At 39.7% G+C, this 19,805-nt stretch overlaps 1 protein-coding gene across 1 annotated transcript; it reads right to left on the reverse strand.

The window, feature by feature from the left end:
• Positions 1 to 3,242: 3,242 nt before the first annotated feature.
• LOC136227147 (uncharacterized) lies at positions 3,243 to 9,241 on the reverse strand. Its single transcript, XM_066015843.1, has 3 exons — positions 6,702 to 9,241; positions 5,093 to 6,659; positions 3,243 to 4,180 (listed from the first exon to the last, which is right to left on the reverse strand). The coding sequence occupies exons 1-3, from the start codon at positions 8,344 to 8,346 to the stop codon at positions 3,538 to 3,540; spliced, it is 3,855 nt and encodes a 1,284-aa protein (XP_065871915.1). The 5' UTR covers positions 8,347 to 9,241; the 3' UTR covers positions 3,243 to 3,537.
• Positions 9,242 to 19,805: the final 10,564 nt, after the last annotated feature.

A 19,805-nucleotide genomic window follows, 5' to 3' on the forward strand; every position in this document is an offset into this window, starting at 1 on the left:
TGACACTAAGCATATACTTTTTGAAAATTGTTTTTCCAAACTCAACATGTAAACATTTTCTACACGAGGGGCTGTTAAAATCAAATCATTTGTTTTTCCTTCGAGTATCTGACACTTAGTATCATCAAATATAACCTTCCTTCCACTCTTGCAAAGCTGAGCTATGCTTAGAAGATTATACTTGAGACCTTTAACTAGGGAGACTGACTCAATTTTAGGGTTACCTCCGATAGTTCCTGAGCCAACTATCTTGCCCTTCTTGTTGTCTCCAAAGCTTACACTACCTCCTCGTTTAAGCTCTAGTGTGATGAATTGAGTTTCATCACCTGTCATGTGTCTTGAGCATGCGCTGTCTATATACCAGAGTTTTGATTTCTCCACGCATGTCAAGCTGACCTGCATTTTAAACTATTCGTTTTTAGGTACCCAATTCTTTTTGGGTCCTTTTTTGTTAGTGTAAACAGGTGCAGAGTCATATTTTAACTTGTGATGACATACATTTGTAGTATGGCCACTTTTACCACAAAAGCCACACATAGTTACCCTTTGAGGGCGATGTTGAGTGTGGTCAGCATTGTTGTGCTGAGCATGCAAGCATACCTTGGTAGTATGACCTTTCTTACCACAGAAGTCACATTGGACAGTATGTTTGTTATGCCAGCACACAGCTTTTGTGTGTCCTTTCTTCCCACAACAGCTACATTGAGTAAACTGTTTATGCTGACCAGTACTTGAGTACTCAGCATGGGGTTTATTCTTAGTTGAACCTTTTATTTGGTTTTGTAAAGTTGTGACATCCTTTCTAAGTTTCTTTGACTCAGTTTGAACCTCCATGACAAACTTATGTAAGATTTGCATGTTCGTATGTAAATCTGAGTTGTCCTGGAGGAGATATCGGAGGTCACTCAGCTTGACCTCCTCAATCTCATCACAGCGCCTGCTGAGTGCTTTAATCCTTTTGTTACACTTATTAGTTAGTGTATATAAGTCACTCAGGGCAGATTGGATCATTTGGGATGAATTAGCCGTTAAGTCCAAAACGGCTCTTTTAGCAGACAGCTTCTGGTCAGCTTCAGTCTGTTCCGCCATTCCCTTCCTCTGTTTTCTTCAGGCGTCAGGTTTTGTCTTCTTGCATCAGACTTGTCTTTTTGTGCCAGTTGTCTTTTACCAATAATCCATTGACCCATGACCTTTGGAATTAGTCTTCTTTGTATTTTCGAGGCTTCAATTATTGGTGCAGAAGATTGCAGACTTTGTCCTTTAGTGAACGGATCTTTCATGTTGTTCTGACTGTCACTCAGCTTCATTCGTTATCTTCGAATGTTCAACCTCCATGCTGAGTTCCTTCTTAGTCAGATTCGTTCTTGTTTATTCAATTCTGAAGGAGTCTTCTAATTTAGTCAGCTTCGTTCTGGCAACTTGAAGGAAGCTTCTGATGCTGAGTTCTACTTTACTCAGCTTCTATCCTTTTGTGCTGAGTTCCATTCCACTCAGCTTTTGGCTTATGCTGACTTCTGACCTGTCTTACTTTATATATATATTTTTGCACTCAATACTGAACAAACACATTAGTACAATTAAATCAAAGCATTTAAATTTAATTGCCTCTTAATCATGGATGATTTTGTCAAATCAAAATCTTGTGGAAAGGTGTTTCAACACATGTCACATGAAAAAGCCGTTTGAATCCAACGGATAATTCCGGATTCAAATCATTTCTGCTTCAGACCTCAACTATAAAAGGACAAGTACACTTCTTGGATCCTTAGCCGAAACACAAGTGAAAAAGAGCATACATACAAAGCACATCAAAATAAGAAAAGATCTTACACCAAATTTCTATCTCTGTGTAAATGCTAGATTGATTTTTGTAATCATCTAAAGTGTTCTTTGTCTGAAAAAGAACAATTTTTGTATCAATTGTAAACTTGAGAGAGTTGTGCTGAGTACTCGGTTTTAAGTACTCAGTGGTAGAGAAATCTAGGTGTTCGGTTATAGCACTTAGTAGGAGTTGAGTAGACGAATAGAGGACGGTACTCTTGCATATTCAACTGCCTTGTAAATAGTTTGTGCTCTACCTTTAAAGAGCTCAGTATTGGATTTAAAAAGCCCAGAGGGATTCTGGGGACTGGACGTAGGCGGAGAGGCCGAACCAGGATAAGTCGTGCTGAGTAATTTCTAACTCTCTCTCTCAATATATATATATATATATATCCATATGTGTTGCTTGTTATATTTACTCAGTACATTAAATTGTTTAAAGCTGACACTGAGTAAATCAGAGTGCTGAGTTGGAAGCTGACCACAGTATCTGACTAAAACTGTCTTACGCCTCACTCGGACGTTCTGACCAAAGCTGAGTTGTAAAACTCAAAGAATTATATTAAGTCATCTTAATTAAAACGAAAAAGTTATATTAGTTCCTAACCCCCCCCCCCCCCTTGGAACTAATCACACGGGACCAACATGGTCTAGACAAACCATAGCATACATCAAAGAACCAACAACATATCAATAAGGAACAAAAGACATACTTGCTTTTTCTTCATCTGTCTTAGGACAAGCTCTATTACACAACTTGAAGTGAGCTGCTAAAGGTGTATTAAGAGGCTTGACATTCTTCATACTGAACCTTTCAAGCACACGTTCAATATACTTTTCTTGAGATAACCACAACTTTCTAGCTTTCCTATCACGAACTATCTCCATTCCTAACATCTGCTTAGCTGGACCCAAGTCTTTCATGTCAAATGACTTGGACAAATCCTTCTTCAAGTTGGAAATCATCTCTGCATCTTGTCCAACTATCAACATTTCATCCACATATAAAAGAAGGATAATGAAGTTATCTCCGGGGAAATTTCTAAAATACACACAAGTGTTGGTCCCGTGTGATTAGTTCCAAAAGGGGGGGGTTAGGAACTAATATAACTTTTTTCATTTTAATTATGCTGACTTAATGATGCGAACCCACGAGGAACAGTGCCTCGAAAACCCGACAACTAGATTTGAACCCGAGGAAAGCTAACGAATCAGGATCATACAGAAAAGAACCCTTACAAAACTAAGTTGTAAAGACCCAATCCCAGTCTCCAACAATTAAGGATTTAATCCCGAACTGTTCAAAGTAGTGCCCCAAAGAACACAAGAGAAATCCTCACTTGAAAACTCAAGAAAGAAAATATTGATTTCCAAAAATGTTCATTACAAAGCTAATGGTTGATTGAGCTTATATAGAAAATAAATCTAAAGTTGTTGGACATTATTTGTCCTTACAAAAAAAACAAAAGATAAGCTTAATATAAGGGTAAAAATGGAAGTACAAAAAGTACAAATTAATAATAGAAAATAAGTAGGTAGGTATTTGCAGAGATAATGTTTGAAATTGTCAATTGACAATTTCTTTGCTACCATACGTATTTGACTAGTCCAATGTGTGGGCTTATAATTGTCCAATAATGAGATCAATTTGGCACAAATTGATATTCATCCCTATGAATCCAAAATGTTGCAATTTGACCCCGATAATTCTTGAATCTAATTTGTGCACATTTTGACCTTCGTTTCGGTTCTGATCGTTCCATCACCGACTTGTTTAACTTGTCCATTTTCTAAGCAATTTGAGAGGTATGAAATTGTTAGAGACTCCTGAATTCCACTTACGTCAATTTGATCCGATATATCTAACATTTGTACCACATATGTTTGAAGCTCCTCTTCGAACTGCTTAGCACGTGCTCGAGTGACAGGACCATCCGGTAAACATATTTGCTCCGTGTAAGAATCCATATTTTTACCCCGGGTTATATCACTCCCTCCCTCCTCAAGAGGATTCGGCCTCGAATCAGATTCTGCATCATAAAAGGATAAATCAGTGACATTAAAAGTGGCAGATACATTATACTCACCGGGAAGGTCAATTTTGTAGGCATTGTCATTAACACGCTCTAAAACTCGAAATGGACCATCACCGCGGGGTTGAAGCTTATTTTTACGAAGCCCTGGAAACCGTTCTTTTCGAAAATGCACCCACACCAAATCGCCAGGTGCAAACACAACGCGTTTGCGATGTTGGTTTACTTTAGAAGCAACCCGTCTATTGTTCTCCTCAATGTGCTTGCGAACCTTCTCATGAATGGATTGCACCAATTCTGCCTTCTTAACACCATCTGTACTAGACCTGGCATCCACAGGTAAAGGTAGTAAATCCATAGGGGTAAGAGGGTTAAGGCCATAAACAACTTCAAATGGTGAAAACAAGGTAGAGGAGTGAATACTACGATTATATGCAAATTCTACCATAGGTAAACACTCTTCCCAATTCTTAAGATTTTTCCCAACCACAGTACGCAAAATCTGACCAAGGGTCCGATTAACAACCTCGGTTTGTCCATCCGTTTGAGGATGACAAGCAGTAGAGTATAAAAGCTTAGTATCCAATCGACTCCATAAAGCACGCCAAAAATGACTCAAAAATTTAGCATCGCGGTCGGATACTATAGTTTTTGGAACTCCATGCAACTTAACGACCTCTCGAAAGAAAAGTTTAGCAACATTAGTAGCATCATCGGTTTTATTGCATGCAATGAAATGTGCCATTTTGCTAAACCTATCAACCACAACAAAAATGGAATCACGACCTTTCTTTGTCCTAGGTAATCCAACAATAAATTCCATGGAAATATCTACCCAGGGTTCCGTAGGTACGGGTAACGGAGTGTAAAGACCTTGGGACAAAACCTTAGACTTGGCTTTTTTACAAGCGATGCACCTAGAACAAAGTCTATTAACATCTCTACGCATCTTTGGCCAAAAGAAATGTTCATGCAAAATATCTAAAGTTTTACGAACCCCAAAATGTCCCATTAGTCCACCATCGTTGGCTTCCCGAACAAGCAATTCTCTATATGAGCATTGTGGCACACAGAGTCTATTTTCATGAAATAAAAATCCATCAAGTAAATAGAATTTGTCTACTGCAGACTTACCACACGCAAGATACATGTTACCAAAATCAACATCACCTTTATACAACTCTTTAAGATGGGTAAATCCTAAGAGCTTAGTATTCAAGGAAGTTAAAAGAATATACCTGCGCGATAGGGCATCAGCTACCACATTTTCTTTACCTTGCTTGTATTGGATAGTATATGGAAATGTCTCAATGAACTCTATCCACCGGGCGTGCCGTCTGTTCAACTTACCTTGTCCCTTGAGGTGCTTTAGGGACTCATGATCAGAATGAATGACAAACTCCTTGGGCCAAAGGTAGTGTTGCCATGTCTCCAACGCCCTCACTAGAGCGTACAATTCCTTGTCATAGGTAGGGTAATTAAGTGAAGCCCCACTCAACTTCTCACTGAAGAAAGCGATTGGCCGTTTATCCTGCATTAAAACAACACCAATACCTATGCCAGAAGCATCACACTCAATCTCAAATGCTTTCTCAAAGTTAGGTAATGCAAGGATAGAAGCAGAACATAATTTATCTTTCAAGATATTAAAAGCATTCTCTTGTTCTATCCCCCATGAAAATCCTACTGTCTTTTTAATCACCTCAGTGAGGGGAGCAGCTAAAGTGCTAAAGTCCCTCACAAATCGTCTGTAGAATGATGCTAAGCCATGGAAGCTCCGCACCTCAGACACACTACTAGGTGTAGGCCAATCACGGATTGCCTTAACCTTTTCCTCATCTACTTTAATTCCTTTAGCAGACACAACATAACCAAGGAAAATAATTTGGTCTGTGCAAAAGGAACACTTAGACAAGTTAGCATATAATTGCTCTTTCCTAAGCACATCAAAGACACTCCTCAAGTGGCCTAAATGCTCTTCTAAAGACCTACTATATACCAATATGTCATCAAAGTAGACCACCACAAACTTGCCTATAAATGCACGCAACACATGATTCATTAAACGCATAAAAGTTGACGATGCATTGGTCAGACCAAAAGGCATAACGAGCCATTCATACAATCCGTGTTTAGTTTTAAATGCGGTTTTCCATTCATCCCCTTCTTTCATCCTAATCTGATGGTATCCACTTTTCAAATCTATTTTACTAAACACAATAGCTCCATGTAATTCATCCAACATATCATCTAACCTAGGAATAGGGTGACGATATTTTACCGTAATGTTGTTGACGGCTCGACAATCAACACACATTCTCCAACTCCTGTCTTTTTTTGGAACAAGAAGCACAGGTACGGCACATGGGCTCATCGACTCCCTCACGTACCCCTTAGCAAGTAACTCCTCCACCTGACGTTGTAACTCCTTCGTCTCCTCAGGATTACACCGGTATGCTGGACGGTTAGGAATAACTGCCCCAGGTACTAGGTCGATCTGATGTTCGATGCCCCGAATAGGTGGTAATCCTTCAGGTAATTCCTCGGGCATGACATCTTGATATTCCTGCAAAAGAGAAATACAAGAACTAGGCAGGACATTGTCAGCTTGACTTACATATGCTTCTCTATAAACAAGTAATAAGACAGGTTTATTTACAGAAAGAGCATACTTAACCTCGCTGGACCTTGCAAAGAAATTAGCCTTACCCCGCCCCACACTGTTATTCTCTCTTGACTCTCCTTTTGCATGTGGCCCCTCTCCTTTTGTAATTTCAGAATTACTTTTACCTCGGCTCTCTCTCGCTCTTTGGCCACATCATTATCAATTCTCTCATTTTTTTTTTGAATTTTGCTTTTCTCTCACCAAATCCTCATTTTCATCACTCTTCTCACCATGCTTTTCTCTCAACTCTCGGTTATCATTAGATGATACATGAGTTTTATTAGAAACAGCCCCACTATGATTTCTAAGCTTAATTTGGTCTTCATAGACCTCAGTAGGCGTTAAGGGAGCTAAAACAATTTTTTTACCAACATGTTCAAAACTGTAACGGTTCTTTCTCCCTAAATGCATAACATCTCTATCAAACTGCCATGGTCTACCCAACAAAATATGACCAGCTTGCATGGGTACTACATTGCACAGTATTTCATCCTTGTATTGCCCAATTTTGAGGGACACTAACACTTGGCTATTTACTTTAATCTCCCCACAATCATTTAACCATTGCAATTTATAAGGGCGCGGGTGCTTTGTGACTGGTAGCCCTAGCTTCTCTACTAAGGTGGTACTAGCTACATTAGCACAACTACCACTATCAATAATCACACTACATACCTTGCCTTGCACGAGACATCGAGTGTGGAAGATGTTTTCCTGTTGTATCTTGTCCTCGGCAATCGTCATTTGAGAATTCAATAGTCGTAGGATGACTAACGACTCCCCTCGTTCAGCTCTAGTGAAGCATTCTGCCTCCTCAGAGTCTTCATCTTCTTCTTCGGCCTCATCAAAGTCACTTTCGGTATCAGTGACTACTTCTCCGCCCCTCATGATCATGGATCGTCTATTTGTGCATTCGGATGCTATGTGACCGAATCCCAAACATTTGAAACACTGAAGTTTGCTTGGTCTCGGTTTCTCTTCTCCCTTCTGCTTATTTTTGTCAACCGAGTCTGACTTGTGTTTGGCATTGTCAAACTTTGAAGGAAATCTGCTTCCTTTATCCTGGTTACCCCATCGATTCTTCCAATTAGAGTTAGAAGATGACGAACCTCTTATGTAGGATTTGTCGTTCTTTCTCTCCTTGAGTTGTCGTTCTACTATCTTTGCCGCATGTACCATGTCTTCCACATCTACACAGTGTTGTAACTCGACAACATTAGCTATGTCCCGATTAAGACCAGCTAAAAATCGAGACTTAGTAGCCCTTCGATCTTCAACCACATCGGCTCTCAACATTGCTATCTCCATCTCCTTGAAATATGCCTCTACACTCTTTGAACCTTGTTGAAGGACTTGCAATTTTCTATATAAACCTTCATAGTAGTCATTAGGGACAAACCGCTTCCTCATAACAGTTTTCATTTCATCCCACGTGTCAACTTGCGGCTCTCTACATCGGGTTTTCGTGGTGACGAGTTGATCCCACCAGACTAATGCATAATCCGTGAACTCAATTACTGCTGCTGTCACCTTCTTCTCCTCTGAATAATTGTGACAGTCGAATATGAGTTCAATTTTTTTCTCCCATTCTAGGTAAGCTTCAGGATCGCTTTTACCATTGAACGAGGGAATTACCAGTTTGACATTTCCAAGACCCTTGTCGTCTCTAGCATTGTCATCCCGCGGTCTATTCCATCTTTCTTCATGATCACGCCGGTTTTCTCCACCAACTCGATTTGCTTCTAGAGCTACTCGATGATTTTCCTCCATGGCGTCCATACGTTCCATCAATCGGTTTAACATAGTTAATACTTGATCTTCCGCCATTATTATACAAAAAGAAAAACAGTAAAAATGATGATAATAAGAATAATGAAACAAATTTAAATAAAACTCACAATTCACTCGGTGTTTAACTCAATTTTTTTTTTGGCTATTCTCTCTTATATGCTCACCACTCTGTGCCTTTTACCGCTCGATTTCTCTTATAGTGTTCTTTAAAGAACTCAGTGGAACAAATTCAGTTTTAAAAACTCAACAGTCAAAAACCAAAATTTAATCGTACAACATAAAAAGCAAAAACGTTAAACAATGAACGGAACGCAGTTAAGCAATTCGATGACCAAAATATAATATTGACGAGTTGGAAATTTAATAGATGAGAGGAAAAAAAAAATATGAATCAATTTTGTTTTTTTTTTTGGTGAGTTCATACACTCCCTTTCTCTTTCTTTTTCTTCCTCTTTTGCACTTCCGATTTTGATTTTTTTTTTTTACTTAAAATGAGACAAAAGAAAATTTAACAGGAGTGGACAGATTTGACTCTCAACATAAAAGAGGACTGGGTACAGTCACGTGAATGTTTAGCTAGGATTTTTTTTTTTGTTTGTTTTTTTTTAACAGAACTCAAGAAAATACTAATTAAGGTGCTTAGAAATAATATTAAGCTAATGATTCAAAATTCTGAAATAAACGGAAATCCTAATTTTTTTTTTTGAGATTTTGACAGAAAATAATAATAATAATAATAATATTACGGATAATTAAAACCTGAAAAATTAGAGCTCGGCTCTGATACCAAACTGATGCGAACCCACGAGGAACAGTGCCTCGAAAACCCGACAACTAGATTTGAACCCGAGGAAAGCTAACGAATCAGGGTCGGACAGAAAAGAACCCTTACAAAACTAAGTTGTAAAGACCCAATCCCAGTCTTCAACAATTAAGGATTTAATCCCGAACTATTCAAAGTAGTGCCCCAAAAAACACAAGAGAAATCCTCACTTGAAAACTCAAGAAAGAAAATATTGATTTTCAAAAATGTTCATTACAAAGCTAATGGTTGATTGAGCTTATATAGAAAATAAATCTAAAGTTGTTGGACATTATTTGTCCTTACAAAAAAAAAACAAAAGACAAGCTTAATATAAGGGTAAAAATGGAAGTACAAAAAGTACAAATTAATAATAGAAAATAAGTAGGTAGGTGTTTGCAGAGATAATGTTTGAAATTGTCAATTGACAATTTCTTTGCTACCATACGTATTTGACTAGTCCAATGTGTGGGCTTATAATTGTCCAATAATGAGATCAATTTGGCACAAATTGATATTCATCCCTATGAATCCAAAATGTTGCAATTTGACCCCGATAATTCTTGAATCTAATTTGTGCACGTTTTGACCTTCGTTTCGGTTCTGATCGTTCCATCACCGACTTGTTTAACTTGTCCATTTTCTAAGCAATTTGAGAGGTATGAAATTGTTAGAGACTCCTGAATTCCACTTACGTCAATTTGATCCGATATATCTAACATTTGTACCACATATGTTTGAAGCTCCTCTTCGAACTGCTTAGCACGTGCTCGAGTGACAGGACCATCCGGTAAACATATTTGCTCCGTGTAAGAATCCATATTTTTACCCCGGGTTATATCACTTAATATAATTCTTTGAGTTTTACAACTCAGCTTTGGTCAGCACAGCCGAGTGAGGCGTAAGACAGTTTAGTCAGATACTGACTAGAGCTGTTTTACTTGCGAGTTGGGAAATGACACTTTTGTGGTCAGCTTCCAACTCAGCACTCTGATTTACTCAGTGTCAGCTTAAACAATTTATATACTGAGTAAATATAACAAGCAACACATACAGATATATATTGAGAGAGAGTTAGAAATTACTCAGCACGACTTATCCTGGTTCGGTCTCTCCGCCTACGTCCAGTCCCTAGAATCCCTTCGGGATTTTTAAATCCAATATTGAGCTCTTTAAAGCTAGAGCACAAACCGTTTACAAGGCAGTTGAATATGCAAGAGTACCGTCCTCTATTCTTCTATTCAACTCCTACTAAGTGCTATAACCGAACACCTAGATTTCTCTACCACTGAGTACTTAAAACCGAGTACTCAGCACTACCCTCTCAATTTTACAATTGATACAGAATTGTTCTTTTTCAGACAAAGAACACTTTAGATGATTACAAAAATCACTCTAGCTTTTACACAGAAATGGAAATTTGGTGTAAGGTCTTTTTCTTGTTTTGGTGTTCCTTTGTATGTATGCTTTTTTTTTCTTTTTGTATTTTGGCCAAGGATCCAAGAAGTGTACTTGTCCTTTTATAATTGAGATCTGAAGCGAAAATGATTTGAATTCGGAATTATCCGTTGGTATTCAAACGACTTTTTCTTTCGACATGTTCTGGTTAGCTTCAGATTTGCAGGCCAATCATGTCGTCTGAATTCCGCAGGCACCGGGCTTGTCTTCTTCTCGCAGGTTTGTCTTCTTGTACATGGTTCGTCTTTTAGCGTGCGGACATTTGACCCATGCATCTCGAAATTAACTCTTTGCGTAATTCCAAGGTTTCTATTATTGATGCAGACAGTTGTCGGATCTTGTCTTTTAGCAAACGGATCATTGGTGCTGTCCTTAAAATCATTCAGCATGACTTTGATAGCCGTTGTCTTTGATTGTTGCCAATACCGATACTGAGTTGCCTTTCACTCAGCTTCCACGGTTAGCTTCGTTCTGTAAGCTTCGGTCCTGAAGAAGATTTTCCTTCTTTTGTACTGAGTCATTCTTTACTCAGCCCGTGCTATGTTATCATGCTGACTACGTTCTGTCTTATTTTGATTCCTGTTCTTAAATATTTTTATACTCAACATTGAACTAACGCATTAGTACAATTAAATCAAAGCACTTAAATTTAATTGTCTTAATCATGGATTAACTTAAATAATTTTGTCAAATCAAAATCATGTTGGAAAAGTGTTTCAACAAACTCCCCCATTTTGATGTTGGCAAAATATTTAGTTATGGAACTCAGTTTTGAAATTTCCCATGTTGAATTGTCTTTCGTTCTTCTGAAATTACTCCCCCGTAAGGGTTGCATCCATTATCTTAACTTAACTCTAAACCTTCCAAGATTTAATTGAGAAACGTTAAAACATGCTTGTACTGACTAAGTTCAATTCTAGACCTTCTAAGATCTAATTCAGATGAGCTTAGGTCAGCTTACAGAAGAGGTCAATATGTTGGAACATGTATTTACTCAGTTTGATACACGGTCAGTTTTAGGTATCAGAGAGATTATATCTATGAAATTATATATCAGAGCAAAGTGTATTTATGTATCAGAGTAAATATGTGTTGAGAGTTTTATGCATGTTCCTTTTTAAGTTTGATTGTTTGTTCATTTAAGACAGTTCAACATATAGCACATTTAAGTAAGCATCACAAGTAGATAAGTCAGTTTGAAATAAAAGATGCTTTTAAAATAGATAGTTTGGTCAGCAAACAAACAGATAGAATACGCCAGACAAATACTACAAGTCAAATTCTAAGATTAACTAATCTATTTCTTCTTGTTAACTTGGGCTTGGTGGGCAGAATTAACTTTGCCTTTTCCCTTGGCGTTTCTTTGGTGCTGCTGACTACCAGATGCTTCTCCTACTTCTCCTGATTTGTGCTGAGTTCCATCAGCTTGTTCTTTCTCCCCTGTTTTGCCAGCATCGGGCGGAGGAGGAATGAAAGTGTCATTAAGAGCAGCATGAGTTAATCTTATTGAGTACGCCTTAAGCTGTTTCGTGCTTTCCCTGAGACCGTTGAAAACAGGCACGCCATCATCTATAATGGATCCAGGGACTCGAATAGATGCACTAAGCATGCTGAGAATATACTCTTGTGATTTCCCAATCCAGGTCAGCGTGTCAGTCAGCCTAACATAAGCTTGATGATACATTTTGAGCAAGGCTGAATCATAGAACTGACGTTGAGCATTTGTGTGGCGCACATGTTTGAAGGTGGCTTGGGAGTATTGCAAGATCTCATTTGTTTTCACCAAGTCAGTATCCATTTCTTCCTTACTCAAGTTGAGTAGACAGATAGCTTCGCTAATTTGCTCGATCGAACACTGGGAAGAGGAGGAAATTAGCGCACGAGTGTCGGTCAGCTCAGAGTGTAGCTTGGTGAAGTGGTGGTCAACCTCAGTAGAGGTAGCATATCTCGTGTTGACTGCAGACAGAGCATTTATTTGGCCTTGGAGGGAATCCATGTGATTCAGCATCATTAACTGCAGTTCAACCAGCTTCACTATGGAGTCTTGCTTGAGTTGTTGAGATTGAACAGTTGTCATGACACTCACAAGATCTTTGAGACCCGTGATCTCATTTAGGAGCTGAGTGACAGAAGAAAGTTGTGTTGACTCAACATTAATGAACCCAGCAGCATCGGCATGAGAGTGAGTCAATTCTTGGAGAATGGATTGAGTCGAGTCAATGATTCGACGCTCAGACTCAGTAGCATTTAGGTAGGCATAAGTTGCCTCAAGAGTTCGCTCAGTTGCTGGTATTTGAGTAGGTTGCTTTCTAGTACCAGATGGGCCAGCATGATCAACAGTTGGACTTTTGTCTAAGTCAGCACCAGGAACTGACTGTTCAACATTCTGCGAAAGTGGGTTAGGAAGAGGTGGATCGGCAGAGATGTTGACCTGCACAGTATCATTCTGAAGTTGAGTTGGTGCAGGAGGAGTTACTTCAGAATTTACATGGACAGGATTTTCCTTTGCTCGCTCACCTTCTTGAGCAGCTTGAACTTCGAGCTCTTGCTCGGCAGAAATTGGATTTTTCGGAGTCTTGGCTTGCTCCTCAGTATGAGTAACAGAGGCTTGCTTTTGTATGAACTGATCCGAAGTTGGCTCTATGACGGAGGAGAAGAATTCGTACTGAAGTCCAGTTAGGTCAGTAATTGGTTCTCTAAGGGGAGAATCAGCCAATAGATCTAGGGATTTGGACTTGTAAGCTTTGCATTTAAAGCGCTTTTCAGAAACTGACTGTTTTGGTTTGAGGTGAGGGATCAGCAGCAATTGAGTCAAGAGACTCAGATGAAGAATTCAGCTCTAGGTCGGCATTAAGGCTTCTCTCAGCTTGAACTCTTTCTGGTTGGTCAGCTTGTAGTCAGTTGGCTCAGCATCAACTGACTTAGTGCGAGCAGCAGCACCCTTATCTTGCTCATCATTAACATTGGCTATTCGCTCAGCTTCAAACTGTCCTCCAAAATCTCCCAATTCATTTTCCTGGTCAGAAGGGGTTTTCTCAAGGTCAATCTCTTGGCTTCTCACGAAGTGGGAATCGTCAGAGACGACAAAGCCAAGGGGGACAGCATCAATTGGACTCAGACCAGAAGATCTCTTTTTCTTCCTCAGAGGTGTTTCTGGAATTTCCTCACTTTCGATTTCCTCAGGCTCAATTGGCCTTTTCTCTGCCGACTTAGATACCTGCTGTCCTTGCTCAGCATCCACTTTCTTAGCACTGGAGATTATTCTCAGCTTCTTAGGAACTGTGGTGACATCCTTTGCTGACTGATCAGCTTTTCTCTTTTTATCTTGCCTGGTGCGGTCGGTACGAGGTTGCTCCACAACCTTCTTTCCCTTCTTAGTCAGTACAGCTTGTGCGCCTTTTTCAGCATCAACTTCTTCCTCATTTTCTTCCACAACCCCCTTTCCTTTCTTAGACTTGAGAGGTTGGTTGTATGCTAACCCGAATAGCAGGGCCGCCGTAATCTCAGTTCCCTATGACTCAGTTTCACCGACCGTGCTCACTTGATAGTCTTCAAGAATTCTTGTGATGAGGGAGCCCAACTTGAGTTTCCCAGTACTTCGTTGGAGTCCACCGACAAGAAAGATGGGCATATTTAGTGGTTGGTAGGTCAGCATATGCCAGATAAAATTTTGCTCGAAGTTGGAGGCAGATGAGGCTGAGTTTACTTTAGGAAAGATAAAGTTGGTCAAGATGTAATAAGCCATCTTTTGATTTTGACCCATACACGTGCTGGCTATTTCTCCCTTGTGGTCCTTAGGTTTACAAAACTCAACTGGCTAGTCAAGTTTGACGTTTGTGGTTCTAAATTCTTTACCCTTGTTGGGCAGTTTTAGTAGGGTTGCAAGATAAGATGGAGTTACCGTGATGTCCTTGCCAGTGACCTTTGTGACTAGATGGTCAGCGTTGTCCTTATCCACCTTTAGATTCGAATAGAATTCCCTTACTAATCGTGGGTAAGCTTTACCGAAGAGAGAGAATAATTCTGACCACCCGTTCTTAGAGATCCATTCACAGAATGGTTTCTCAGCGGTTACAAAACTCGGGGAAAACCACCGGCAATGAAGTACCTCACAGTTCTTAACATTGTCGTAGACCTTAAGAAATTCCTTTTCCTCGGGTTGCTTATCTTTCTTCTTCTTCTTTTTTGAAGAGGTTGCAAGGTCAGCTTGGGGGCTCTTGCTCGGAGTTTGGTCATGCTGACCGTGTCCTTGAGACTTGGTGGGAGTCTCGACATATTCCTGTTGAGCAGGAGATGGAGGGTTTTCATCGGAGTGATTGCCGTCATAATCAGCTCTGGAGATATTTTGGGAATCCGACATGATTTTTAGGGATTCTTGGAGAGTATTTGAAGATTAGGGATTTAGATAGAAATCAATTTGCCAGAGATTTCGAAGTGTAAAGAGATCTGAGTGGGAATTCGTCCACTATTTATAGAGGGGCATGTTGATCTGGAATGTTGAAGTAGCCGTTTTACCTCGAGATGATCAAACGACAATAATCTGGCATTTATGACACGTTCGGCGCAGTTGTTTTCTAATTATCGCTCTTACGTCATCCTAGGTGGCTATTTATGGCGCGTGTGCTAGCATTTAGTGTTAAATGGATTTTACTCAGTATTTGGAATTCTAAACGTTTGAGACACTGAGTGCTCAGTTTTACATAGAAGAGATTTTCATACAGAAGTAACTCAGCCTGTAGTAATCACTCAGCATGTATGTCTAGTCAGCATAGGGTGATTCTATGTTATTCAGTTTAGCTCAGTTTGAGTAAGTTACTTAGCATACAATAATTACTCGGCATATAGTACAATCACTCAATATTGATCAAGACATTATTAAGCAGGATTACACATACCGATAGCTTCCATTAATATGCTGAATTGCTCACGAGCCAAAGGCTTAGTGAAGATATCCATAAGCTGTTCATCTGTTGGTACGTAGGTCAGCTTGATCTCACCTTTGAGTACTGATAGGGGTCAAAAACCCTATCTTTGGGTACAGTTTTAGAACGGTTTTTAGTGTTATTTCATGACAATACTTTCATCTTTGATATATATTATAGTTTTGTTTATTCAATTGTTTTATTGCTTTAATCTTTGTCTTACGCTTTGTCTGATTGGTTTAACTCATTCGATAATCCCAAAATTAAGTTGGCACATATTGCGAGCTGAATCTGACCTAGTCAGTGCCTATAGGATTGACGACCCTATAGAAGATTAAGCCCAAATTGCTGAGCCTTAGAGCTAGTTTCGGCCTTAGAAAGGAATCACGAACTAGGGACCTCAGGAGGATAGGTAGGGTTAATCACCTCGGACTCAAGTGACTCAGATTAGGTTTTAATTCCGTTGTCTAAATAATCTATTTTCATTATCATCGTATCCCTTCATATTCCTTCGGATAATTACATTGGTAAAAGATCACCTAGGAGTAGTTTAACTTAATTAGGGGTAGAGTAACTCAATTAGGCGTAGAATAACTTAGTTAGAATTAGATAACTTAGCTAGGAGTAGTATAATTCAACCTAGGAGTAGATTAACTTAAGCAAAACCAAACTCAAAACCCCCAAAGCCTAGATAACACCTGAGACCAAGTAGCTTGATACTTGCAGAAATAAATCCTGTGGACGATACCTGGACTTTTCCAGAATTTTATTACTTGATAACGACGGGGTACACTTATCCCTTAGTGAGACTCCTTTACGGGAGGCGCATCAAGTTTTTGGCGCCGTTGCCGGGGATTTATTTCTGCTGTAATATCGAACCAAAGGTCGATCTGTTAGTTTAGGCATTCATTGTGAATATCCTTGTTTATATCGTTTATACTTGTTTATACCTATTTATACATACACTTGTTTATATACGATTCTTTTGTAAATATCTTTGTCTGTATCGTTTGTACCTACGTATATATGATTCTTCTATACTTGTTCATACCTTTCGTGTTTGTTTATAACATGTGTAGTTGTTCATACCTATACTCGTTTATACTTGTTTATACAAACGCATGTTTGTACGTGTTAATATCATCCATACTTGTTTATCTATACTTATTTTTTATACTTGTTCATTCTGATGCTTATACTTGTTTATATTTTGACTCATACGTGTACATACTTGTTTATCTCTACTAGTTTGTACCATGTGCACTAATCTATACCTGTCAATATAAACCGATAAGAACACTTGTATAAAACTGTATGACCTTGTATGATAAAACTGTACAATATTCTAGATGTTTGTACCTTTCTTCCATAGGAAAGATTTTCTGCTTTCATTTATTTCTTTTATTTATTTCTTCTTAGCATATGCCTACACGATCAGCGGGAATACCGTGTGTCCCTCTTAACCTTGAACTTGAACGTAGTCTTCGCATGAGCAGACAGATTGGAACGCTGAAGCAAGACGAGATCATCGAGCCTGTCAAAATGGCTGAGACTCCTAACAATGACCGGAACACTGAGAACACCGGACCAGAAACTGACACTCGTCTGATGAGTGAGATTCTGGCACCACACCGACACTAGTATCTGTCCGGCATTGCCGCTCCGAATATTCCGGCCAACACATACGAAATCAAGTCAGGCATAATTAACTTGATTCAACAGACCAGATTGTTTGGAGGGGAAGCACATGAGAGCCCGAATGATCATCTGGATCGCTTCCTAATGTGCGCAGACACTGCGAGAACAAATGGGGTTCCCCAAGATGCTGCTAGGCTGAAGTTGTTCCCATTCTCTCTAACTGGGCAAGCTTTGGAATGGCTAAGAACACTGGAGCCCGGATCAATCACGACTTGGGCAGGATTGGAGAAGGAATTCTTGTCCTACTACTACCCTCCCTCGAAGACAGCAATGCTCAGGGGTGAGATCACATCATTTCACCAACCCGAGCACGAAGCGCTCCACACATCTTGGACCCGATTCAGAAAAATGCTGCGCATGTGCCCTCATCATGACATACCCAAGCATCAATTGGTGAGCGTCTTCTATCACGGATTGACACCCACTAACAGGGCTATTGTAGACTCCACAGCGGGTGGAGATTTGTTCAGAAAGACAGCAACAAAGGCGTATGACATGATTAATGAGCTGGCTAGGAAGAGTGTGCAGTGGCAAAAGGAGAAACTCGCTGGCCCCACAAGGCAGCGGGTGTTTGCTGTGGAAGAACAAGAACAAAATCCGGGTGTTGCGGATTTGAGTAGGAAGATGGACGTCCTGTTGGCAAAATTCAGCCAACCTCCCATCTGTGTGCACTGTGGCGGCGACCACCATGGAAAGGACTGTCAGGCAGGTAGCCCTTTCGCTGGAGATGGGGTGGAGATGGTCAATTATGTTGGGGGGAAACCGAGATACAACCAGAACTATAACAACTACAACCCCAATAACCACAACTCCTACAACAACAACAACAACTATAGGAGGCCTCAGCACCCGAACCTATCTTACGGAAATTCAAATCAGAATGTGCTTCGACCTCCCAGTGGTTTTGTTCAGGAACATAGAGAGCAGGGGCTTGGCATGCCCCCATATCAACAGCAGAATCAAGGGCCAATGCAACCTCCTAAGGAATCTGACAAGGTGGTTACTCTCTTGAAGGAGATTTCGGCTAGACTCGCCAATAATGAAGCTTTTTGCAAAGATCTGAGCAATCAGGTAGCCCAGATCAATAGGGACAGGCAGGAAAGGCCACAGGGTTCTCTCCCAAGCACAACGGAGAAGAATCCAAAGATCCTGAGAAATGATTGAGTAACGGGGAGAAATCGAGTTCTCCTCGGTTTAAATCAAAAGCTTGAACAATTATTTCTGCAATTTTCTTTTGTTTTTGTTTTTGTTAAATTTGGTTGTTATTTTCATTTTTGTTATTACATTGTCAAGTTTTGCCTCCCATACTCCCTAAAAAAAATCGCCCAGCACCTAGCTCGCCGAGCTGGGCGCCCCAGCTCGGGCGAGCAGGGCACTGACGCCCTGCTCGCCGAGCTGGTCGGCCGAGCCAGCTAGCTCGGCCGGCACAGGCTGTTCGGGATTTTTAAATCCCGAACTAAAAAAAAAGATAAGGATAGGGGATGACTCATCATCCCCTTCCTTACCTCCTTCTTCTTTATTTCTTTCTTTCTTTCCTTCCTTTCCTTTTTCTTTCACAACCTAACCCCCCAAATCCACCATACTAACCCGAATTCAACAAACGAGGTATGGATTCTTATCTATTTTTTATTTCTAACATGTTTCTAGGCTTAGATTTTAGTTTAGGGTGTTAATTTTTGAGATTTGAGATAAACCTAGGTTTTGGGAATTTTATCTTTTTTCTCAAATAATCTCTTATTTACTTCTAATTCTTAATATTCTTGCAATATATATTCACATTATGATCAATATGTGCTTTGGATATGATTGTAGTTCTTAATTTGTGAATATTTGGAGAAATTATCCAATTTAGGTAAAAACTCCATTTTAGCTCAAAAATTCAACTATTCAGTTTATAGTTGGAAACTTGCACCATTTCGTTTCTAAGCAAAAGTAAGGATGTTACCTCATTGTTGTTTTCCTCCTGCTCAGAATCTCCAGAGAGGTCAGCTTTGCTCAGATTGAGATTGGTCAGCTCCATCATCTGCCATGAAACATATGTTGGCTGCTTCATTTTGCTCAGCTTCAGATGATGTTGACTCATCACTGTCACTCCACGTGGCCACCATTGCCTTTTTGCTTCCATTCTTATCTTTCTTCAGATTAGGATAGCTTGACTTAATATGCCCAGTTTGATGGCATTCATAACATGTGACAGGCTTGGAGCTGTCCTTTTTGTATCTGGTGTCACTGGACTCAGCTTTATATCTGTCTCCTCTCTTATATGGCCGCTTACTATTTCTTTCATTTCTTCTGAACATCTTTTTCATTTTTCTGGTAAACATGGCCATTTCCTCATCATCAGTTGACTCACCTTCTGTGGAGTCAGCTTTCATCACTAGTGACTTCTGTTTCTTATCCTCAGATTTTTCTTTAGCTTCAAAGTTTTTCATGGAGATTTTATGGGTCAGCAAGGAACCGATCAGCTCATCATATTTGTATGTGGTCAGGTCCTGAGCTTCCTCTACAGCTGTCTTCTTGGCTTGCCAGCTTTTGGGAAGACTTCGTAAGATCTTCTTCACTTGTTCTTCTTCAGTGAAATTCTTACCGAGTCTTTTAAGCTCATTTATTATGTT

Source organism: Euphorbia lathyris, chromosome 4, assembly GCF_963576675.1.
Source record: "Euphorbia lathyris chromosome 4, ddEupLath1.1, whole genome shotgun sequence".
NCBI lineage: Eukaryota > Viridiplantae > Streptophyta > Magnoliopsida > Malpighiales > Euphorbiaceae > Euphorbia > Euphorbia lathyris.